The sequence below is a fragment of the Pelodiscus sinensis genome, chromosome 2 (assembly GCF_052426305.1).
Source record: "Pelodiscus sinensis isolate ZL-2025 chromosome 2, ASM5242630v1, whole genome shotgun sequence".
Taxonomy (NCBI): domain Eukaryota; kingdom Metazoa; phylum Chordata; order Testudines; family Trionychidae; genus Pelodiscus; species Pelodiscus sinensis.
The window spans coordinates 166,595,567-166,620,793 of record NC_143053.1 but is presented as its reverse complement, the minus strand read 5'-3'; the positions used below and the strand labels follow the sequence as shown (position 1 = coordinate 166,620,793).

The window sequence follows — 25,227 nt, the reverse complement described above, 5'->3', positions numbered from 1 at the left end:
ATACTCAGGTCCCAACAAACTATAGAATCTACTCGCCTGTGGCAAGCAGATTTCAGCCATGTGCCCCGTTTACCAGCAGCGCGCACATGCGCAATGCGGCTCTTGTGCATGCGCAGTGCGGGACTGGCAAGCAGCTTTCACTGCCATTTGTCAAGCCCTGTTAATACTAATCAGTTATACTGGTAGAGTGACACCTGTAATACAAAACAACAGTAAAATGTGTTGCCGGAGCATCAGAAATATCACATTTACATATTTATCAACAGTTGAGTTTGGCCTAAAAATCCAGTTTGTGTACAGCAGCAAAGCCAGTGTTATGCAAAAAACCCCATCGATCTTCATTTTCAATATTAATTGGAACAGAAAAAAAATCCCAAAAATTGATCTATTAAAATACATTTTTGTTATTGGACTGGAGGGCAGAAGCATAGATTTGTAGTTAATCAGTGTGTTGTTCAAAAGTTCATTTTTGTGCCTTCTGCTTCTCCATTACATATACGTTGCCAGACTTTATTAGACTATAGTTGTAGGTAGATAAATTAGAATTAATTTAATAAACTAGATTATTTAATTACCCATAACTTAAATAAGGCCACGATAAGGTGGGTGCATAACTGGCTGGATAACCGTAGTCAGAGAGTTATTGTTAATGGTTCTAAATCCTGCTGGAAAGGGATAACAAGTGGAGTTCCTCAAGGGTCTGTTTTGGGACCCGTACTGTTCAATATCTTCATCAATGATGTAGATATTGGGATAGAGAGTACGCTTATTAAGTTTGCAGATGATACCAAACTGGGTGGGGTTGCAACTTCTTTGGAGGATAGGGACATAATTCAAAATGACCTTAGCAAGTTAGAGAAATGGTCAGAGGTAAACAGGATGAGGTTTAATAAAGAGAAATGCAAAGTGCTCCACTTAGGAAGGAACAATCAGTTCCATACATACAAGATGGGAAGCGACTGTCTAGGAAGGAGCATGGCGGAAAGGGATCTAGGGGTCATAGTGGACCACAAGTTGAATATGAGTCAACAGTGTGATGCTGTTGCAAAAAAAGCAAATATGATTCTACGTTGTATCAACAGGTGTGTTGTAAGCAAAACTCGTGAAGTCATTCTGCCGCTCTACTCTGCACTAGTTAGGCCTCAGCTGGAGTACTGTGTCCAGTTCTGGGCGCCACATTTCAAGAAAGATGTGGAGAAATTGGAAAGGGTGCAGAGAAGAGCAACAAGAATGATTAAAGGTCTAGAGAACATGACCTATGAAGCCAGGCTTCATGAACTGGGCTTGTTTAGTTTGGAAAAAAGAAGATTAAGGGGGGACATGATAGCGGTTTTCAAATATCTAAAAGGGTGTCACAAGGAGGAAGGAGAAAATTTGTTCCTCTTGCTTTTTGAGGACAGGACAAGGAGTAATGGGCTTAAAGAGCAGCAGGGGAGGTTTAGATTGGACATTAGGAAAAAATTCCTAACTGTCAGGGTGGTCAAATATTGGAATAAATTGCCAAGGGAGGTGGTGGAATCTCCCTCTCTGGAGATATTTAAGAACAGGTTAGATAGACATCTGTCAGGGATGGTGTAGACAGAGCTTGGTCCTGCCTTGAGGGTGGGGGGCTGGACTTGATGACCTCTCGAGGTCCCTTCCAGTCCTATTATTCTATGATTCTATGATATTTTTAACCCAGTGAACGATGTCTAAACCAAATAGAACCTCCAAATTTATCAACAGAGTATTAACTTCATTGGACACAGAACAACTAAGTTTTGACTGGTAAGATTTCTGGGGCTATTGGTGATTAAAATGTCTTATGTAATTAGAGCCTGATTCTGAGATATGCTGTGCACGCTTAAGTTCAGTGGGAATGGAGGTTTCTCAACATCTCTCCTCCAAACAGGCCCTTAAATAACAAGGTTTTAGCATGCATGTTTTTTTAAAAAAAAAATCCATATTTTTGTGAAAACAAAAAAGGTCCAGATCATGGAGCTAAGTGGATTTAAGCCGATTGAGAATCTGGCTCTGAATGACTTAGACCTGTACACACTTCCATAAAAGGTGTGATGGTATTGTAACAACTGCAACAGCTGTCATTTGCGTTGTGCTTCTCCATTATACCAGACCTGGGATTGGTCTTTACCAGTTGCCCTACCAGTAAAAGCAATGGTCTAGGCCAGAAACAGGTGATTTCACTTCGGGTACAAGCAGCAGAGAATAAATTATTCCCCCCTCAGGGGAACAGCGCATTACAGAGCAAAACCAGGCTTAACTCATTTCTGTCTGCCCGCACCCTGCTCATGTGAAAGGGAAATGGAGGAGTAACCTCATGGAAGCTGTTGTTCCTACACTGGGATCTGCAATGTAGGTAGCCCAGACCATGTGAAGGTCACACCTCTTGCTCCTTTACCCCTTATGCACCCACTTAGGAAAGAAAAAGTGTAAGTTGTATATGATTAAGGCTAAAGTTCCCAGAAAAATGGAGTATCACAAGAATATTTTCTTTAATTGCATATCTGCGCGCACACCCACACACCTTTCAGATTACAGAAATTAAAAATAAAAACCAAAGGTGCTTCTCATTAATCTATCATCCTTATGTCTTACCTTGAATTTCTCCTCCTCCTTTTGTACAAAGTTTAAAAAAAGAGAAGAGAATCCCTTAAGCCCATGCATTTTGTACTTAGAAGTATGATTTCTTTTTTATTTATAATGTCTAGTGTCTCACATAAGGCATATTGAAAATATGTTACTATGTGGGTAATCACAGGAACTACACAGACACTGCCTTTATAATCCTCTTTGGGCAATCACATGGGAAATCTATTACTCTGATCCCTATATAGTCCAAAAAATCAGAGCATGCAGTGGATTTAATGCTTGAATTCAAGCTGTCTTTCATAATAGGCTCTCCTCAAATAAACTCCATCCCCCCACCCCCGTATTTCTTCCGTATGCCTGCAGGTCACTGGAGTATTATTTGACACACTAAACTAAAATTCCCTGCAGCTAAAGTAAACAACCCCCCCACAACAATACATTTCTGATACAACTAAAATTAATGCTTCAAAAAAATCCTAGCCACTTCACAGCACACCTACATGACAATTTGAGTCAGAACGCACATTTCATTGCTCCACTGTTTCGCTGTCTTTTTGCAAAGATCTCATGTAACAACAAAGCTTACACCTGTTAAACCCACTGCTTTGGGATGAAAGGTGCTACAGAAATAAATGTATGTTACTTTTCACTTTACCAGGGAGGATCCAGTTTTTCTTCAAGATGAGCACAAATGATTGCCATCTATGTAAATGTGTTATTTGAAGGCCAATGTATACTAATCTAAAAGCATCTCACATAACCAGTTTAGGGCCAGGTCTGAAGAAAAGCAGAGCAACACACTTCCTACTCACTTCAATGTGCCTTAAGCATGCAGTATATATTATAAGAAATTACAAATTATGGAAAAATCCAATGCAGTGTAATAGTTTTAAGTCAATAGGGTTCTATAGCTATTGCTCTAAATAATCTATGGAATTTAATGGAGATTAAGTATCCTCACAATTTTTGTGAATCATATAGAATTTTATAGCAGGAACATAATCCTCTATACCAGGGGTCTCCAAACTACGGCCCGGGGGCCGGATGCGGCCCGCGAGGCCCTCTCATCCGGCCCGTGGAGACCTTTTTGGATTCAAAGGCAGAAGAAGTGAGATTGTTTCAAAACCCATTTGAAGCAGATGTGGCCAGTTTCCCAGATGAACTGCAGCTGGAAGTCATTGAGTTGCAAGCAAATGACCTCCTTAGGGACAAGTTCAAAATAGGACTGGTGGGTTTTTACCAGTTTTTGCCCAAGGAAGACTTTCCTAATGTCAAAACTTTTGCATCAAGGTACCTTTCAATCTTTGGAACAACATACCTGTGTGAACAAACATTTTCAAGAATGAAATACGTGAAGAACAATTTGAGAACAAACTTGTCCGATGATAATCTCAGGTCACTGTTGATGTTAGGGACAACAAATCTAAAGCCAGAAATGTCTGCTATTTTGGCATCCAGGAAACAATTTCACCATTCACACTAATACAGGTGTTCATGTGTAGTGTATGAATGTGTTATTAAATAATAACTGAATAAAATAATATTAAATAAATAATTAAAAACAACATCCATGTTTTGATTGTTTTTTATTTGGACCTCAAGTGTGTAGTCGGCCCCCGAACTGCTGTTTGATAGTTAATGCGGCCCTCGGGCTGAAAAGTTTGGAGACCCCTGCTCTATACAATTCTACAGTAGTTAAAAACACAGAGAAGTTATTCTCTTCAGAATTCAATAGAATTAATGCATAAAAGATGTTCGGAGTGATTACAGTTCATAAAGGTGAAAACGGCGGCTTTGCCACAAATTCTATACAGTAAAACTTCAGTGGTCCAGCATCCTATGGTCTGGCACTCCTGATGGTCCGGCACCATCTGGAACCCAGAAGTGCTCCGGGCAGCCGGACAATTGGAGCTGCTCTGCCCCCAGCTTCCCAGACTCAGCCACTCGTCAGTTTGAGCAGCAGCTGACATGAGGAAGTCTGGGGCAGAGCAGCTGGGGTGCTGTCGGGTTGGCCCCGCAGCACAGAGGGGCACATCCCCCCCACTCCACCCCAGATCCCTCACAGCCCCCCCTTCCGATAGTCCGGCATATCTGATAATCCGGCACCCCCTAGGTCCTAAAGGTGGCGGATTATCGGAAGTTTACTGTATATAGGACAGCACACCATTTTCTGGAAAGAGGACAGATTTTTGCCTTAGTTTCAGAGGATATTTTGGCCCAAATTCTGTCTTTAATTACACTTATGTAACCTCATTATTTCATTGGGGCTTGACAGATTTAGCTAAGGGCAGTACTCGATCCCGTGTTTACATAACACCATGTTACCAATTACTTAAAAACTTGTGTTCCATACCTGTACACATTGAGGTATTCTTAGCTTTAGATAACACCTGCCCATACCGCTGGTTGCTGCACAAATTAATCTTAGCTATTCCTCCCCATAGAAGACACCTCCCCCATCAAACCAAATAAGCCTTCATTTTTTGTTTTGATGTAGTCATTAGTTTGTGTCCATAACTAAGGGTACATCTACACCAAACCACCACACAGCACATTTCAGAGCCTGGGTCAACTGACTCACGGTAACTGGGCTCAAGCTAGTTTCAGCAGTGTAGACGTTCCTACTGGGGTTGGAGACTGGGCTCTCCACCCTTCCCCCTTGCTGTGCTCCAGAGTTGCGGCTCCAACCTGAATGGGAACATCTATGATACTATTTTTAACCCTAGGAAAAAACATGTAGCACTTTAAAGACTAACAAGATAGTTTATTAGGTGATGAGCTTTAGTGGGCCAGACCCACTTCCTCAGATTATATCCTGAAAGAGAATTTGCGTGACCATATATAACAAAAGAATTCCTTTGTTATACATGGTCATTCCAGTTCTCTTTCAGGATATGATCTGAAGAAGTGGGTCAGGCCCACAAAAACTCATCACCTAATAAACTATCTTGTTAGTCTTTAAAGTGCTACATGTTTTTTCCTTTTGTTTTTCCAAGACCAGACTAACACGGCTACTCTCTATTAGTATTTTTAACCCTGTAGCCAACCAGTTGGATGGGCTATAAAAATCACTGCTTCAGGGCTTTTAGGAGGTTTTTTTGCAGTATAGTCATGGCCCTTATTGGAGATGAACAAAAGGCTAAGAAGTAACCCTTAAATCAACAAGCTTAATCTGTTTTTGAATGCACCGCATGTTTTATAAGAAGGAAATGCAGCTACAGTTTGCATATGTTTTAATAGGATGGGTCAGACACTATTGCTGATTTAGCAGAACAAAACACAAAGCCTTTCAATTTATTTTCTAATCCCTGAGAATGTCTCTAATTCTAATTTTTGACACACACTTAACTGTTGCTTTTACAGCAAGTTCCAAACAAAACGAACAAAAAACAAAACCACACAACCACCACCCCACTTTTCCCTCATTTTAATCCCTGCTATTTATGGCCCTGACTCAGCAAAGCAATTAAGCCCATTACTTTCTTTAAGTATGGCACTAGTCTCAATGTTTTCAGTAGGACTATTCAAGAGTTTAAAGTTAAGCATGTTACTTAGGTATCTTGCCAAACAGGGAGCCCCAGACCATAGGGTGTGACAATTATTCTGGGTAACTACTTGCAGTACCAGACCAATAGTTAGAATTGCAATGGACCTAGTACATCACTGAGCTTAACATTAACCCCAGCAAATGCAGGACAGAATCCCTTTCTTAGATAAAATATGCTTTTGTGGCCAGGATTGTGTCCATTCCTCTCTTCTCCTGGAAAACTCAGGTTTGATGTATTTAAGTTTCATTACAGCACATTTGTGGTATCAGCAATTTAAAGAAATCAAAGCGCAGATGACTAAACAGAAATGGGCATCACCTCATCCCTCAACCTTTTTGTGCGTAGAATACCATATAAATCCCCTCAATGTTTAAACCAAGTGTGCCACTAAGAACATCTTTCAGATAAATTAATGTCAAACTTCTGACCTATTCTATTTTTGGTGTTTCAAATTCCAAAAGCATTTTTTACATACATCTAAAACAATTTTTAGAGGAAAGTACCTCAAACAATGCTTGTGTCATCCCCCAGGGTACAGTAACTTAACTGGAAATGCAGGGAGTTATACTTTTAAAAATATGCACATTCTCTCAAAATAAATTACAAGTGTCATCAGACACAGAAACATGACTTCTCCAGTTCTTATGATGCTGAACTGTCTCTTCACTGGCAATCGAAAACTGCTCGTGGAGACCTTGTTGCGAGAAAAAAAATGAAGTCACATTTTTGGGAGGAGTTTTTTTTTGGTTTGTTTTTATAATTGTGTCGTAAGAATATGAACTGGATTTTTTCAAGCTCAAGGCAAATTACCACACAACGTATTTAAATGTCCTTAGACAGACATAAGCAACATTCATTGGCTTTAAAAAAAATTGCATAGACTATTGGGCTTTTTAAGCCCAGGTCCCAATAAATTATTAATAGGATTCTCTCAGTGAACCCCAACCCCCATCCCAAAACACACACACTTCACAGTGCTCCCTTGTCCTTGCAGTACGGTCCTAATAAATTCTGCCACCTGTGGAACTGCCAACTGCCCAAGTTTCAGCCACAGATACTGACCTTGGCCTCAATGAACTTTGTTAAAGTGCTTTCGTATTTGTTCAAACAAACTTTATTGAGGTTTCAGGCAGGATACCAGTGCAAATATGCCACAGCACACCTAGCTAACTAGCAATAATAAAATGTTGTAGTGCGGTCAGTCCCAGGATACGAAAAACATGAGGTAGACAGAGCCAGACTGAGACAGGGGCTTTAGGGGCTGCAGCCCGTGGAATCCCTTAGTCTGGGAACCTGGACTGCAGCCCCCATAGCTCCTGTGTGCTGTATCCTTCCAGCTTGGGAGGAGGAAGGTGGCTTTACACACTGCTGTTTCTCCTCCCTATCCTACCAGTCCTCCTCTGGGCACTGTACAATGAGCTCTGCACCGAGAAACTGTCCTCGCACTACCCTTGCCTATAGGCTCCACCCCCCACAGCTTCCATTGACCACGATTCCTAGTCAATGGGGGTTGTGGGAGCAGTGCTTTCCTGCAAGGGAGCGTAGGTCACATGGAGCCCCCGATCCGTACCATCATCAAATGAGAGCTACCTCAGGTAAGCGTCCACAGCACAACTCCCTACTCCAGTCTCCTATCTTATCCTAACCCCTTTCCATACCCTAAAACGCTACCTCTCCCCCAGACTCTGCATTCCACACTCAAATTCTGAGTCCTCTCCTACACCCAAATTCCTGACCAGACCCCACACCTCCATCCCAAACTCCTGCCTTGAGCCCCTTCCCACATTCCAAGTCCTTTGACCACAGCCTGGAGCCCCACTGCTCCAAATGCCTCATCCCCTATCCCACTCCAGAGCCACATAAGAGTTGTTAGACCAAAATTTTCTTTTTCCTATGAACTTCCATGGGGAGAGATGAATCACTGCAGGTTTTCTGCAAAAAGAAATGCACTGCAAAATTACAAGGCTAGACTATCATCTGGAAAGACGCCAGGATAACCATTGAGTTCTCCCTGCCAACTCCAGCTTCACTACTGGGCTAACAGATATGCCTGCGAGCTGCAGAGAGTGCACAAGTATTCTGACTAGTTTCTGTAATTTCATCTCTCTATTAGTAGCACACTGGGGTTGGAGGCAAAGTGTTCAATGGGTTGCGCAGGTAAACAGGTTGTTCCCATGTCACTAGGACTACAAAATTGTAAGGTTCTAGAACTCGTTTTCAGCTCTCTGCTTTTTTCCCCATTGTCCCTCTGTCGTGTAGTGCCAACTATCACGAATGCTAACTGACATGCTATTTCACAGCTTTTGTGAATTAATTCTACATTGCCCTCATCTACATACTATGCAAGTACCATCCAGTCGGTGCCATAAGCAACCTGGTAAACATCTCTCACGTGGCGTTTGTTCCAAGTCGCCTTCTCTCTAGAGTCTACAGGGAAGATTTCCCATCAGATGTCACATGATTGTTATTTTACCAGTCGGGAGAAGAGGATGGAGGCAGCGGGAAATAGTAAACTTGAGAAAAATTTAAAAGGACGTTATCCACTTATGACTGACACAAAATGTAAGTTTTAAACAAGCTAAAGTGTTTCTGTAATATTTTAGAATGCTAATTAAAGCACATTTTAAACCAACATTCCACTGCAGGGTCAATTTTCAATATTACATCATTAAAAGCCTGAAAATGGAACCAAAGTAAAACTTGATTTTTTGTCCAAATTGAGAAAAATGTTTAGACAAAGACTATAACTAATGACAGAACAAATTTTAAAATTCTTTTCTTCATAAGAACCTAAGGTGTCATTGGCAACATAGATTAACCAGTGTTCACAACAAATACAGCCAGATCCTCAGTTGGTGTCAATTAGTACAGCCTACTCAATGGAGCTCTGCTAATTTACACGAATTGAGGATCTAGCCCGTGAATTTTAAAATGACAGTCTTTCCCCCTTCTCCCTCCCTTCCCCCCCCAATTGTGGTATTACATCTAGGGAATGAAAGCGTCATTTTGTATCATTAAAATGTATGTATTTGTTAACTTAAGGAGAGTGAAAAAGTTCATTTTGAAAATTCCCAAAGGTAAGAATTCTTGCTGCCAATTTTACAAATACCTTTATCAAAGTCAAACAATAGGATTATCGGTAAAATAGCATCATTTTCAATAACACAATGTTGCTCCAGAGTAATCTATTTTATAATCCAATCTATTCTGGCTCGTCCATTTACTTAGATAGAAATAACATGCTTACTCCTTCTGAAATGGCTGAAGATTTGAAACATTATTTGATAATAGTTTATAGGCAGAGTCCAATTTCCACAGTACGGAAAGATCAATCAGTCTCAATCTCTCTTGTAAATGGCAACGACTGACTTTCATGTCATTTCATGAATACAAAATACAGACAATATAGTAGACATGTAGTAGACAAGCACAGTATTTTTATGATCTAGAAATGCAGCATGGAGGGGACAAGTTATATCTGAGGGCAGCAAATTGCCATCAAGATCTTTGATAAGTTTTTTATACTAGCAGCTTCTTGGATGTTCTCTCCTATCATTAATTTATTAGGTTCATAATTAGTACCAGCCAGACACAAAGGAAACAGAAGCTTTGTTAATTAATAGGTAATTTTTATTCTTTTAATCCAGTTGGTAGTTTACATTAATTGACACATAACAGACTGTTATTCAAGAAGTTTAAATACATCCATACAAAGTACTAACCAATCATTATTCTGGTGAGGGTCTATTCCATCTCACTTGTGCCCAAACAATACTCCTTAGCATCAAGGGGAATTATTTTCACACACACACACACACACACACACACACACACACACACACACACACACAACTAAATGATGCTGCCTAGGGAATGAGCCTCATTAAAAAGCTTTAAAAACAAAAAGCCACCCAACATAGAAAGTACAAGCATTGAAATAATAAAATCATTAAACAAGAGCAGCTTGCAGAGCTTACTAAGACTAAACATACACACTGAAAATACACTTGTTCAAAATTAATTGTGTCCCTTCTTGAAAATGGAAATGAGTGTGTGGTAATCCTTTCAAACTCTGAGCAAGTGCTCAAATTGATCCAGTGATAAGATGCATATCTAAAACCTGCATGTTAAAGTATCACATCTAAAGCAAAGAAATGGAGAGAAAAAAATTCCACTCTTAACTCTTCCCATTAGAACTAGCCAAGTTATTCACTCTAAAAAAAAAAGTTGTTTGTAATTTAGAACAGGACAGAAAAGAAAGGGGGGGGGGATGGGCAGGGGAAAATTGGAAGTCACAACCAGTGTTTCCTGAAAGCTGAGCATTTGGGCAGCCATGCAAAATAAGATTTAAATGCTGTCCAGCTGATTAGCAAAGTGCCCACAGCACCCACAGCTAGCAACATGTGTTTCTAATGGTTGTGCACCTCTGCACATGCATCAATGCACATAACAAAATTTATTCCACACATGACTGAAAAAGATTAGAGGGAACACTGGTCATAACAAAAATTGACCAGGCTGAATAGCAGTTAAACAAAATGAATCTTTTTTTAAAAAAGCAAGAGGATTAAGTTTCAACTTTACAGGAAATTTAATTATAACATCAAACAAAGTTTAAAGATGGAAAAAGCAACTGGCTCATGGCTAAAAGTTCCAAATTCTTGTTCAGTCATTCCATGATAGTGAATTTTGCCAAATGAACAGTCACTACAACAACTTCATTTAACACACACTTGGGGGAGTTTCTGTTTGTTTAAAGTTCTGTGATCATGTGCCATAATGGACATTATTAATCCACATGCCTCCAATGAAAAATGTACACTTGAATTTGCCAAGTTATAGTTGTATCTATTTCTTTTTTAAAAAAATAATGGCCTCATTTTACAGCTAAAATGCTGCTAAAACCCTGACTATTTTCAGATTCATGCTTTAGGCACTCCAAGTATGAGAAAGGAACCCAACCTGAAATTCTAATTGTGAAAGAAATATTACCTACACTTAGAAGGAATACATTTTCACACAGCACTGAAAACTTATTTTCCGTATTTTCTTAAATATATACATACAATGCCAACCCGCACTCCCATCCCACAGAGATACCAAGTCCTACCCTTACACATAAAGCAATACCATAGTATTTCTAGGATGTATCCCTTCAAACATATAACAACCTCATCAGTCACTTTTGTCTAAGATAGCATGGGATCACTAGTAACAACACAGTAAACTAGGTGACCATATGTCTAGTGTCTTATTGCACAATACAACCAAAGGGCCTAGGAACTTTTATAGTAAACGGATTGTGCAGTAAAAGACAACACTGACAGTAACTAAAGTAGGAAACAAAGAATAAGTTCAATCTTTATCTGAGAACACCTTGGGAAAGTGTTGCTGTCACCAAAAGTCCAATCGGGATGATAAAAGTTGGAGATGCAAGAGACCTGATTGATTATGCAGCACAACCCCTTGGAAGCACTAGAGATAATACATACCTCAAGATATATTCATTTGAGAGAAAAGATAAAACTGATATTAGATTGATATTGCACTGCTTCACTTAGAGTGTCATAAGCACCTGAGGCTACAGTGTAAGTAGGACATCTAATGGTACAGCAATTGAAGGGAAAAAAAGGAGAAACTCAAAAATTATAAAAATGTAAGCAGGAGGGAAAAGAATTTTCACAGTCAAAATTTTGTTTACTGACAAGTAAAAATCCAGCAGGCTGAGGATATAATACTATACCCACTATACAAATAAGTGTAAATGTTTATTTTAATGTAAGCCTTTGCTAAGTGGGTTTTTTTTCAAAGCATAACATTATTCCAGAATCAGAGGGGTAGCCGTGTTAGTCTGAATCTGCAAAAGTGACGAGGAGTCCTGTGGCAAATTATAGACTAACTGAAGTGTAGGAGCATAAGCTTTCGTGGGCAAAGACCCACTTCGTCAGAAGCAACACACCTAATCACATCTATTCTAATAAATAACACAAGATATGTGACGTGCTATTTGCAGAGGTTGTCTCTTTTACTAGCCGTCATTTACTCATCCAAATGAGTTGAAATGTGTGTCCTAATTTGAATCATGGAAAGTAGCCATTGATTTCAGTAAGTAACCTCTTGCTTCTTTGCTGAAGGCATTGTTGAAATAACTGACCCAACTGCTAAAACAAGTTTCTCCCCCAGTCTTACCTCATTCCCTTTCAGTTTTACATATCTCCACATATTGGATCAGTCTCAGGAAACCCACATGAATTTGTGCACGAATTTCAAAGATACACTCCTACTCTCCAACAAAGTTTAAAAACAGACACATCACTTGTTAAAATGATATGTGCAGTGAAAAAAATGTAGCATTTTTCAATAAAGGATCATTTAGAAGATTTAAACATAAGACTATCAGCAGCAATTAATGGAAATAAGTGCACAGAATTTGAATAAGTAGTATTAACTATTTTGCATTTAGGGCAAATTCCACTCTCAGATGTGCACACCATTTCCACTCAATCTAATCAGCAGTGTGCATGCATATTGTAAGTCAGAAATTGACAGATCTAGTTGCTATGGGATTGGTAATACAAATAATAGAGTACTATTTTGTTTAAAACACTATATCACTGAAGTTAGAACCAGCCTTAAAATTATATTGCGTTTACAGTGGAGAAGTGATTTAGGATTCAAATTCAAACCCAATGTGAGTAGGCAGCTGCTTACACAGCCCGGAATTTGGCTCTACAATTACAATTCTCCATTATTTAAATATCCACAGGGGACTCTTTTATTGGCTTTAAGTGTTTTATCACAGTTCCCTTATCAGCAATCAGAGTATGGAAATGGAATTTGGTAGTGTGGTATTAAACCAGGCACACTGCATGAGAGCCCTCTTTGTGAGGTTGACTTCTCGGCCTTCTGGCTAAGATCAAGTTTAGTTATATTGTAGTTGTGCTCCAAGGATCTAGTCAGGTGATGGGAATGCCTTGTAATAGAAGCTGGATGAACACAGAGCAGCACACACAGTTCTTGCAAGCCCAGCAAATGCTAGATAAGCCTTTATACATGTGCACCAGGGAAAATAGACCTCTGAATGAAACAGATCATTTCAAAGCTTGACAATAAGCACATCTGGGAAAGTGGAAGGGGGGGTACATTAAACTGACAGGCAGTGTGATTAGTAGGTAAAGCATGGGACTGGAGGCCAAAATGCAGCTCTCCCTCTTTGTTGCATCAGGCAACTGCTTAACCGCTCTGTGCCTCAGATTCCAAATCTGCCAATAGGCAAAATAATACTTGGCTACTTAAGAGAGGCATTATGAAGGTCGCATTGCCCCTTTGCCAAGCAACCTCAAGCATTGGGAGCAGAAATTGATGTGGAATCAAGTATTATCTTCCTTTAATAGGCTTACCTGAGTGCACTCTGCAAATAATGTTTAGCTAACAGGACACCAGTAATTCTCTTCTGGCAGAAACCTCAAGTCAATTCCCACTGACCTGACCTTTGAGCCCTTCTTCTCCCCTCCCCTGAGCCTCACAGCTTCACTGTCTCTTATTCCTTCCTAGACGACATAGTCCCGTCATCCTCTTTCTTCTCCAGTTCCCAACATTTAGCAGGAAGAAGGCTCTAAGGCAAGTCTGCACCACTACTGCTACTACTAATCCAACACTAAAATGCAGTTAACCTAAATTATGTTGACGCACAGCCACCGCAGTAATTAAAACATGTTTGCATATTCACACTATGTTCTTTTTGTCAATGGTGTGCACCCTCACCAGAAGCACTTGCACTGATTTAGTTATCACTGTGGGGCATTGTGGGGCTTCTGAAAGGCAGCAACAGTCCATGTAAGCAACACAGCATCTAAATCTACACTGACACTGCATCAACTTAATTACTGTACATTTGGCCAGGGACTCCTGGTGTTTAAGGGGTGGGGGGACTGTTCAGTGGGAGCACACACACCCCTTATCAACTAATCAGGTAGTCAATGGAAATGCCACTGACTATATGATTAGTTAATTAACCAATACTTAACATCCCTTATGCATATAAAAGTGAGTAATGCTACAGGATTTACCTGGCATTGTGGGGGCTCAGGGCAGGGGATTGAGGGAAAGGGCAGGGTGTTAGGAAGTGTGTGTGGTGGAATATGGGGAGCCTCAAGGCTGGCTAGAGATGTGCTGCTTTGCCAGCAATGCTTCCTCAGGGGCCCTGGAGCGGGATGGGCTGTGCTGCCCAGCCCTGTGCCCAGCACTGGAGCAAAGAGCTGGAGATGGGGTAGTGGTTTGGGGTGTGGCTTTGGGACAGGCGGGCCGCTTGCCTGTGGCCTGCAATACACAGAGTCCCGGTCCCACCTGGCCACTCAATTACTGGTGCGGTTGTTCCCTTATGGTCACTTGGCAGTACAGCTGCCCCCCTCCTACTAATAGAGAGGTAGCCGTGTTAGTCTGATCTTGTTAAAACAACAGGAAAAACTATGTAGCACTTTAAAGACTAACAAGATGGTTTAATAGGTGATGAGCTTTCATGGGCCAGGTAAGAGGAAGCTGCATATCAAGCTTGGTTGTTCTAGTTCTTATCATTTAGGAGAGCGCTTGAGCAAACAGACTCACAGACGGACAGACAAATGCACATTTCTAAAATGTACAGTAAGATACTAGAGGAGGCTCGTTAAAATACTAGCTTAATAGGTGAAGGAGTCTTGCATCTGTCTCATAGGGAGCTCTCACCATGCAAAACACATGTAGTACTACTTTAAACTCACACACCAGCTCAACTGACGTAAGTCGAGCACTGTACTCGATCAGTATTTTGTTCCTCAAATACACTCAGGCTATGTCTATACTACAGCCTATGCTGGCAAAATTTATGTCACTCACAATGTGATGATTCTACTCCCAACCCCTCCCCCTACCATAAGCATTTGTGTGCACAGACTATGTCAGCAGGAGAGCTCCTCCTGCCAAAAGAGTTTGTGCTGCTTCTGGAGATGGGTTGTGTCAGCCTAGACTAGAACGTCTTCACCAGACATGGTGCAGCAGCACGGTTGCATCAATACAGCTGTGCCACTACAGTGCTGTATGTATCAATATACCCTTAGCATAGCTATTTGCAGCAACTGCACTTACACATTTGGTTGCCAAATGACAATGCCTTCTTTGTTGATTGTGATTATAAGAAGGCTTCTTTTTTCTTTAAATGGGAAAACAAATTAATAGGTTCCTCAACCCTTTTCTTTGAAAGTAATAACGGAGCACAAATTGAGAGTCATTGGCAGCAACACACTGCCACCCATATGCATGCATTTTCCCTGTGAGGAAGCCAGTCAAGGTATATCATAGTTGGCAGATTATATAGACAATTTTCCTGCAGTACCACCAGACAATTACTTATTTTGATAGTGCCCCACTATACATATAGTAACTCTCACACACACAGAGGCCAATTCTGTTGCACTTATTCCTGTGGAATATTTCCTTGCTCCTAAAACACTTGGGGAATGAGTACTACTCAGTATGATTAAGGTGGCAGAATTAGGCCCTAAATAAAGAAGTATTATAATCTATTTTGACATAGTTGAAGGCCAAGAATTACAGTACCGGAGAACTGTTACAGCAAACTATTTCATATAGGCAGAAACAGTATCAGACTTTGTATTGCCCACACTAACCAAATAGCACTATTGTCCTTCCTTACAGCAATGTGCATGTGAAAAACAAACAAAATAAAACTGATATGACTTAAAGAGTGAGATCATGTGTTCCAATAAGTATAACAAAGACTGTCAACTCAACATGTAAAAGAGTCCAAATGAAGTATCAAATAACAGGCTCCCACAATATGTACTATGACCTCATGGCCATAAAGTGCAAAGTGAAACTTAGCTGAATGTTTTCTGTCTGGACCAACAAAAATATGATAAAACTCTAACACCAGTCCTCAATGTCTTTATGCATTTCATGGAATCACTGATAAGGATGAATAACTGCAATGCTTAAGAAGGAATGACTCTCCACGTTTTGTATTCATCCAGGCTTTTATACCACCCTCATCATCAAGATGTCTAGACAGGGTTTGACCATTCTTACATAACAAGAGTGTTCTGGAGTAAAGGGCTCCTCACGTAGTATCACATCACTGACCACAGATTGTGCTAATTACAACTGTAGCAAGTCATCTGGGAACAGTTGCAAACTTTCTGGCTGACAGCTACAGCAGCTTCCTCATCACCAACAAAACAGCTAGTGTGAAGCACTGCTTGGGAGGTAGATACACTGGATTTCACACTACCTTTAGTTTTCACATGGTCTTTAGAAGCGTCCTGGAAGTAGAAACATTACTGTGGTCTACATTTGAGGTGAGAAAGGCACAAATAATTGTAGCAAAATCCTATTCGTGATTAATACTATGTAAGTATCTAGAGACAACTATAGAACTAACAAGGCTGCCATGTTGCAAATCTGCATAAAGAAGAGCTAGTACGCTCTCTCCAACATGGGGGCAAATAAGATCTTAGCCATCTTTTTAAAGAACTCTGAATTATGCCAAGATTATCAGAGTCTTGACAGGTAGAAACTCAAAGAAGCAGAGACTACATTTCTATTATTCTGGCTAGGATGCCATTTCACAGGGTAAAAACTCACCTTTTAAAATGCTACATTTGAGACAAATGTTGTGTATTTGTGACTATGGCACGTTTTAAAAATACAATATTCATAAATACAGAATGATTGTTTCTCTGATACACACATGCATCACCAAGACTTGGAACAACCCAAGCTCCCCTGGGAATATCAGCAGCTTTCATGCCAAACCATTTCATCAAGATACAAGCAATCTGAAGAAAGTGAGTTAAGGCAGATATGCATGTTCACTATGCTTGTTCTTGACAAGTCACAAAACAAGACAAGATTTGATCTAAAAGGGAACACTGAAGCACTATGAACAAACTGGTTGGACCAGTCACTTATACTGCTGCCTTAAACTAATCTATCACAAAGATTACAGCAAACTCAGATACCCAAATGCAAGAGCAAGCAAGAGATTGTCTGACACTCTCCATGAAGGAGTTTATCTCCATAAATTAACAAGCGGACTTAGAATCCAGGGCACCCTGTTTTCTTACTTGTATAAAAAGCACTTAATACACTATTTTGGCAATAAATAATACATTAGTATTTTTTACACTTGGCTATGCATATGTTTTATTCATATATTCTATAGATATTCTTAATTTAAGGCCCAATTTTGTTTGAAAGTTATTTTGCTCACCTAAGGATTTTAATCTGACCATTTTTGCCAAAGGCATAGATTGAGGATGAAAACCCAGGACTATATACATTTGGCTATACTTTTACTGCTGTCTCTTTCCCTCCTTACATATGAGAAAATCCCTTGAATATAATAAATATTTGCACTAAGGCAGAGGGCAAATTGTGGTCTTCAGTGGGTGGATATTCCTTTTTTTATTGTGTGTTTTAAAACAAACAACAGGTAAGATTAAGCTTTTCATACATTAGGCAGCAATCTGAGGTCAATCAACGCACCTTTTTAAACAATGTATGTTGTATTTTATGTTAATCAAAATAAACCATACTAAGGTACACATCTACAATGTAACAAATGTCAGTTTCTAAACCAATAGAGTTAGTTTGTGTGTGTAGTATAGACAAACATATAGATGTTAAAAAGGCATATTGCACCATCTTCCCTTGGGCAAAACTCCCATTGAAAGGAAATTCTTTGCTCAATATGTATCATGTGTGACCCTAATACATTGTCTTCTGTCTACCAGAAATCAAAGGAAGTTGCATGCGCGGGTCAAGGATATTATATGATGCCAGAATTGTATGACCCAAAAAGTTGTAACAGAAATGTTAACTATTGGTTTAGCAGTATTTAGCAGCGTATGAACATGAGCAAAATATTTGGTGCCTACAGAATAAAAGACATCATTAGCCTGCATACTAATATATTTACACACATTTAGTGGATGTGCAAATATTGGACAGTATTGGATGTGTACTTTTTATTTCACATGAAAATAAATGAAAAACTCTTTAAAATTAAAAATACAGAACACCAGGCACTATGGGAAACCCAAGAGAACATCTGTAGTTGCCCAGTATTTTGCCCTGCACATTCCCAGTATATAGAACTGTGCTCACATGAATGGCTGACCACTCAAAATCAAAATTAAACTGATGCAGAATACAATGAAAAACAGGTTATCTGAATTTTAGTGGTACCACTGGTTTACTATTTGCTCTTCAGTTTGTTATTAATGAAGTGTACTAGGCAAGAACTGGCCCTATTATTACTGCAAATTTCTAGCATTAAAACTATTATTGTGACCAGATAAGTGAAAATGGCTCATTGTTGCATTAATCTGTGTTTACACCAATGGATCTGAGGCTGAGCCAGATTCTCATCTGTCAGTATGTTAAAATGTTTAGTATCACTGATTTGGTTTGGGAAAGTTGATGATTCTTTAAAAAAAAAAAAAAAAACAAGATTAGTTTTCACTCGGCTGTATTTAAATTTGTTTTTAATTCTCAATGTTTAAAGAAAGATTTAAAAAAAATGGTATTGAAGTCACCTCAACTCAAACCAAAATGTAAAATTGTACATTTTGCATTCTAACAAACATTGTACTAGTATCCGAGTCCTTTAAAAAAATCATCTCTTTGTACAGTAAGAAATGACATTAAGTTCAGGTGAAATTTTTAAAATGTGAATGCTCATAACTATATACAGCTTAAAATTTCTTAGATGCTTCATATTAGTTTACTGTAGCACTTCATTGGTTTGTATTGCTTATGCACCTCCAGCCCCTCAAGTTGGTGATATATCGTATCAAAAAAAGGATCCCATGTACCCAAACATGGAGGCAGGTTCTGGGGTCATGAAGATGATCTGATCTATCATGCACCTATTACTTTGAAGGCAAAAGTTAAAATGTGGAACTATTTTATGAACCTTCAGCGGGTATCCAAGTTAGTCTGTCCAGGATAAACTTAAAACTTCCAGCTCAGCTTTCCCCTTGATATTTTTTACCCACTGCCTCTTCTTGTTCCTCCCTCCCATTTTTTCCTTCTTCTATCCCCACCCCCTTCTCCCCTATTTATTTTGGGCCTGGACATCCAACACTCTGCTCATCTGAAGAAGTGGGCTGTGCCCATGAAAGCTCATGATACCATCTACATGTTTTGTTAGTCTTTAAAGTGCTACATAACTATTTGATGATTCTTCAGTGAGGATTCTTCCTGTATCATAGCCTCCAATGGGAATTTTATCATTTAATTTGTTGAAGCAGGAGCATGCTACCTAAAAGCACTTTTCTGCTGCTCACCTTTAATGAGCATACAAATACAGCAAAAACAGAACAATCAGGCAACTCAGTGTAATTTGAAGATGACATACACTACTTCTGTCTTGGTCAACAGGTCTAACTCTCCTGATGTGAAAAGGCACTGGCAACTAATTATAACCGGGGTGTGGGTGGTGAAGCTATTGTCTATCATTTCTTTACTACTGGCTATTAAATAATCATAGAATGGGCTCCTTCCTGGTCAGACCTAGGGCTCCTAGACTGTAACACCAATACAATAATTGCTACCTCTTAATGCTGTAAGCTTTAGTATTGTCCTTGCATCAAAATATTTTGCAGAAATTGTAAAACTCAGTCTGTGTTTCAAAACAATTTTATCTGAGCTGCACAATCACAGCAAAGGGAGTCAACTGCCCCCAAACCCTGCCCTAATTACATCAGCAACAGGTACGAGCTTGCTTCTTGGAACCAGAGTGCCTCTTGATTTCAAGATTGTGCAATTAGCTTTCTGAAAAGGCGTGTTTCTACTTTTCAAAGATGGTTTGATTGTTCGGAGTCACGAAATGCTAACGCTCCTCTAACAGACTTTCTAAAACTATTAGGTCTTTTCTCAATTTTTTTTTAAACAAAAATCTGCATTGTGTTGTTGTTGGAGGATTCCCAAGATAAAGACAATTTTGCCTGGAACCGAAGTTGGCTGCCTATCCTTGAAGCTTATAAAAAGGGGGGGGGGGGGAAGAGAGAGTTTGGCCAACCAAAAACTTTTTTTCTTCCCCAAACTGAAACTGCTTCCTTAACGTATTAAAACCTTGCAAACTAGGCTGAACAGTTCTCACTACGCCCGCGTCGGTACACGGCTACAGGACAAGAAACAGTCAGCGCAGCCGACCGTGAGAAACAAGCCGCGCCGGCCATTCACAAAACTTGCCAATTTGTTTAGACTGGTCACCCCACAACGTGCCCCCTGCGCGCATTTCAGCTCAACAGGGCTCAGGAGCCGGTGAGAACCACAAGCCAAGAGCCCAACCTGCCTGCAGTTGTTCCAAAACTGAGGCTCGCCTGGTACACGAGTTATTTGGCTCCGGCAGGTCTGTGAATCATCCATGCGCCCCCATCCAGGAAGACGTTAATAAGCCTCGGGCAATAGGACAAGCCTCAGCGCTTGTGAAACCGACCCAGCCGCCTGTCACTGCCTCTCCCCTCGTGGCTCCGCACCCCCAGCGACGCCTCGCAGAGGCCCCTGAGAAGCGGGGCACGGAGGGACTTCGTTTGCCAGGCTGCCTAGGACCCGCCTCGGGCGCTGCCGGGTTTACACGTGCGGGGCGCAAAGGGGGGTGGGCGCTCCGGAGGGCCGGGTTGCGAGGGGCCAGCCTGGGGATCGCAGCGCGCGGTGCTGGCTGGGGAAAGGGCAAGGGACGTGCCCAGGATTTTCTCTCCCCCCCCCCCTCCCAGGAGAAAGCAAGCCCCCGCCTCAGGCAATGGGACGCCGCGCCAGTGACACCCTCTCGGTCAGGGCATCTGGAGAGCGCAGCGCTAGGGAGCCGGAGGGAAAGTTTAACCCCCCCCCCCAAGCCTGGGGACAGCGGGCTCCCCCCGAACACGCGGGCAGCGCAGCAGGGCGCGAGCGGTACCTTTCTTCTCCACCGCGGCGCTGAGGCAGACGCAGGAGAGGAGCAGCACCAGGACAGCGGCGCCCCCAGCCCGGAGGTGCCCGCTGGCTGCTGCCCGCGGCCGGCGGCTCCAGTCCCCCATGCTGGGCTGGGCAACAATCCCCGGGGCTCGTCGCGGCTCCCTCCTGGTCCCGGCGGCGCTCAGCTGCGCTGCCCGGCTCTGCAGACCATGCTGAGCTGCTGCTGCTGCTGCCAGGGCGGCGGCGGCGGCTCCCACCGCCCCACGTGCGCGGCGGAGCAAGTGCCGGGGGCTGCTGGCGGCGACCCTGCTGCTCGCGCCCGGGGCGGAGGGCGCTGCTGGCTCGGGCAGGCGGCAGCTCCGCTCTCGCCCCCTTGTCCCAACTCCTCCGCTCGCAGCCAAACTTTCCCCGCACGCAGCCAGCCAGCAGGCTCAGGGGCTCCCTCTGGGGAATCCGCCCGCCCCGCGCAGGGGGCGGGGCAGGGGCGGGGCCGGGGGAGGAGACACCCTGGCGGTGCCCTCCCCCTCCCGTGTTCCAGGTGAGGGGCTGGGGGGAGGGGGGCGCTCACCTGGGCCGGGAGCCCTGGGGGGGGAGCTAAGCGAATGTCCCTAGTTCCTGCCCAGTCAGGGCGCCTGTCCCCTCAGCCTGCCGCTCGCCTTAGCATTTGCTAAAGAGGAGCTCGCCCTCTTCGCTGTGGCTGCAGCTTTGCAGCCCTGCCCTTGGCCTCGTACCTAGGAAGGGCAGGGATCGAGCACAGTCTTTGCCTCAGGGCTCCTCAGGCAGAGCGAGCTGAGCCCTGGGCGAAAGGCTGGGAGGGGACTGGAGCCCTGCTCACTTGCACGTCCCCCCGCCCTTTGACAATCGCCGCAGCTACGCAGGAGGTAGCCTAATCCCATTGACTTTGCTGGAATCCCCTGCGTTCCGCACCTCCTGGAAGTAAACACGGGCTCGGCCCTTCTCTCTGGGTGTGTGTGAGAGAGGGAGGATGTCTGGCAAAAGCGAACTGGGAAGTCTCGCCTGCGTTCTTGAGGAGGCGAGAGTGGAAATCAGTTCCCGAGCAACTCTGTCAGAAAGCAAAAGACTGATAAGGAGTAATTGTGGGAGACGGGAGTGGGAGGCTAAAATCAGTCAGTCGCTCCTTTGCTTTCAAAGGAGAGATTTGGAAATGAACTTTTTAAAAAATGCCAAGAGAGCTTTATGAAGGACCTCCCGGGGGAAAAATAAATAATTACCGGACGAAGTTAATGATTAAAAAAGTTACGACAGTGCACTAGAGCTTGGAGTTTTGCTACTGCTTTCTATGGGACCGATCCTGTTCCCACAGTGTGCATTTTATCATTAAAACTCTCTATGGAGTTTGTGAGAGTAGAAAAAAAGAGTCTAACTATATTATTTTTATGTGTCCTTTCCTCCCTCAATAACTCATAGTCCCTTGGGCACTGATCCTACTTGGAACTAATGGTTTTTGCTATATTGTATGCTCCTGTTCCTGTGTTGCTTGGTTAAGGAATACTGAATTAAGAAAAAAATTGTTTTATAATATTTTCCTTGTACAAACCAGCATATATATGCGCACACACACATTTGGACAACACATTAAATTATGTGGGTTTTTGATGGTTAGTATAACATACTGAGTTTGTGCATCTGGAAATACTATTACACTATCAGATACATTGTGGGTGGATTGTCTGGCTTTCATTAGAGAGACAAATAGGATTTTTTAAAATCACACCAGGTCAACATAAATAAACTTTGCAGCACTGTGGGGGTAACCTTAGTATATATTACAGATTGCAAATTGCACAAGAAGGATGGGTACTAGATTAAAGGTGCTGGGAGAGATGTCTGTCACATCTCATAAGAAAAAAAGTATAATGTAAAGCCTAATGTATCTACGATCTTGAAGATAGTGCAAGAATAATTTATATAATGCATACTGTTAGCCTCCTGAATGCAATAGACTCAGACATTTACAGAGTTCACCAAAAACTAAATAAACCACAAACCAACACACACACACTTTATCTATGGTCAATCATCGTTTCTATTTGAATTTGTATGAAACTGACCATTTGACAGTGAGTGATCTCTTACCTCGTTCCTGACCTAAACTGAAAATATGTCAGCATTGCGCACTCTTTATGGAGGCATGTGGAGTAAGACATCCTTTTGGTATGTGCATGAATAGCAGTGGAGACGGGGAAGCACTGCTGAGTGGAGCATAGACATGTCTGAACCCTGTGGGCACCTATCCTACAAACAGCTTCACTTCTCTACATGTTCAAGCAATATCTCCCACATCTGTAGGGCTACTTTTAGTTCTGTTTTGTATAGTGGAATTTTTCCCATCACATGGAAAGACTCTAGCAGCAAGGAAAGGGCATGGAGGAGATGGTAGGGAAAGGCTCCCAATGTTCATCATCACCAGAGCCTTTCCCTGGCCACAGCTATTTCCCCCCTACTGCTATCTTTCATTGATGTATTGCTACACACCACAAAGTATATGCAGGTTGCTTTTCATTGCGGCATATAGTTACACGTACCCTATATGCCAGCATCAGTGGTGTGCAGCATAGATCTAGCCTTTAGGAATTCCCACTGTAGTTATCATTTCTCCTACTGCAAATGTTCAACTCATTTTCAGAGTGGAAAAGGCTCTTTTAGCACTGACACTATGGAGTTCTGCAGCAAACAGCTATCATTTTTTCCTACCCTATCCTACTGAGTTTGAATGTATTACATTCTTGACAACTGAACTCTTCTAGTCAAGAAAGTAAGATACATAAAGATACACCAAGACCTGAAGACCATATGCTGCAGCACAACTGGGAACTACCAAAGCTGTCAGGTCTGCAGATGTCTCCTGTTCACATAACCAAACAATCGCTGAAATTGTTAGTTTACATAATATCTCTGTTTCAAACACAGGAACCTGCTCTATGTGGGTATGTCTACACAGCAGCATTATTTCAGAATAACTGACATTATTTCGAAAAAACGTAGTGCATGTCTAAACTACAAGCTTTTATTTTGAAATAATGCTGAGATGGAGGACTTCTTACTCTGACTCATGGTAACCCTCATTTCATGAGCAGTAAGGGAAGTCGAAGCACCAAAAGCCGAATTAAGCTATTTCAATTTAAGCTATGCAATTGTGTAGTTTAATTCCACTTTAGCTTTGGGCTGTGTCTAGACTGGTCAGCTGTCTACACTGGCCACTTGAATTTGCACAAGAACACTGATGATCTAATGTAAGATTGTCAGTGTTCTTGCGCAAATACTATGATGCTCCCACTCGGGAAAAAGCCCCCTTGTGCAAATGCTTTTGCGCAAGAGGGCCGGTGTAGACAGGTAAAAACTGTTTTGCGCAAAAAAGCCCCGATGGCAAAAATGGCGATCGGGGCTTTCTTGTGCAAAACTGCATCTAGATTGGCACGGACGCTTTTCCGCAAAAAGTGCTTTTGCGCAAATGCATCCGTGCCAATCTAGACGCTCTTTTCCGCAAATGCTTTTAACAGAAAAACTTTTCCGTTAAAAGCATTTGCGGAAAATCATGCCAGTCTAGACTTAGCCTTGCTGTGTAGATGTACCCTGTAAGGCCTCTACAGGACTGACTAACAGAATTCTAATGTCCCACGGTTTTTGTTGTTTCAATAGGCGGGCTGTCATCCCTTACTACATGGCATAGGAAGAAATAATTGACATTTCCATAATTCCTCAATCCCCATCAACAGCAGAGATGGAATTAACCTCACTTGCCCCCACAGACTGTGTTGCAGAACAGAATGCAGCTTCAGAACAATTCCATGGTAGGTAGAGGGATTGTGGAATCTTGTTGCATGGAGTCCTTGCAGCTTGGTCCTCCACTCTTACAAAGCATAGGTGTGCCTTGCGTTCTATTGCCTTCTTACAAGGATGGTGACAGGATTTGTTCCACAATGAGAACTTGAAAGGTTTTATTACGAGCAGAGGAAAAAATAAAGGTGCATTGATTGGAAAGAATTTAATCTTTAATTTGTTCAGACTTCATCTGTGTTATGCTGGAGTTTGTACAGAATGTACTTTGACGTATTTTGCATTTTAATGTAAGAAATGATTAAATGACTTATAGCACTTCTGTGGTCCCTGACACTTT

General features: G+C 41.7%; 1 protein-coding gene across 2 annotated transcripts in view; it reads right to left on the bottom strand.

The window, feature by feature from the left end:
* The window catches only part of EGFR (epidermal growth factor receptor), a 227,433-nt gene extending 205,876 nt beyond the window's left edge, over nt 1-21,557 (bottom strand). Inside the window, exon 1 of one of the 2 annotated variants that reach the window (XM_075921718.2) lies at nt 21,091-21,557. In XM_075921718.2, coding sequence (XP_075777833.1) covers nt 21,091-21,211 — 121 coding nt within the window. In that variant the 5' untranslated portion in view covers nt 21,212-21,557. The remainder of the gene's footprint in view (nt 1-21,090) is intronic. The other variant, XM_075921717.2, reaches the window with a different exon arrangement.
* Nucleotides 21,558-25,227: the final 3,670 nt, after the last annotated feature.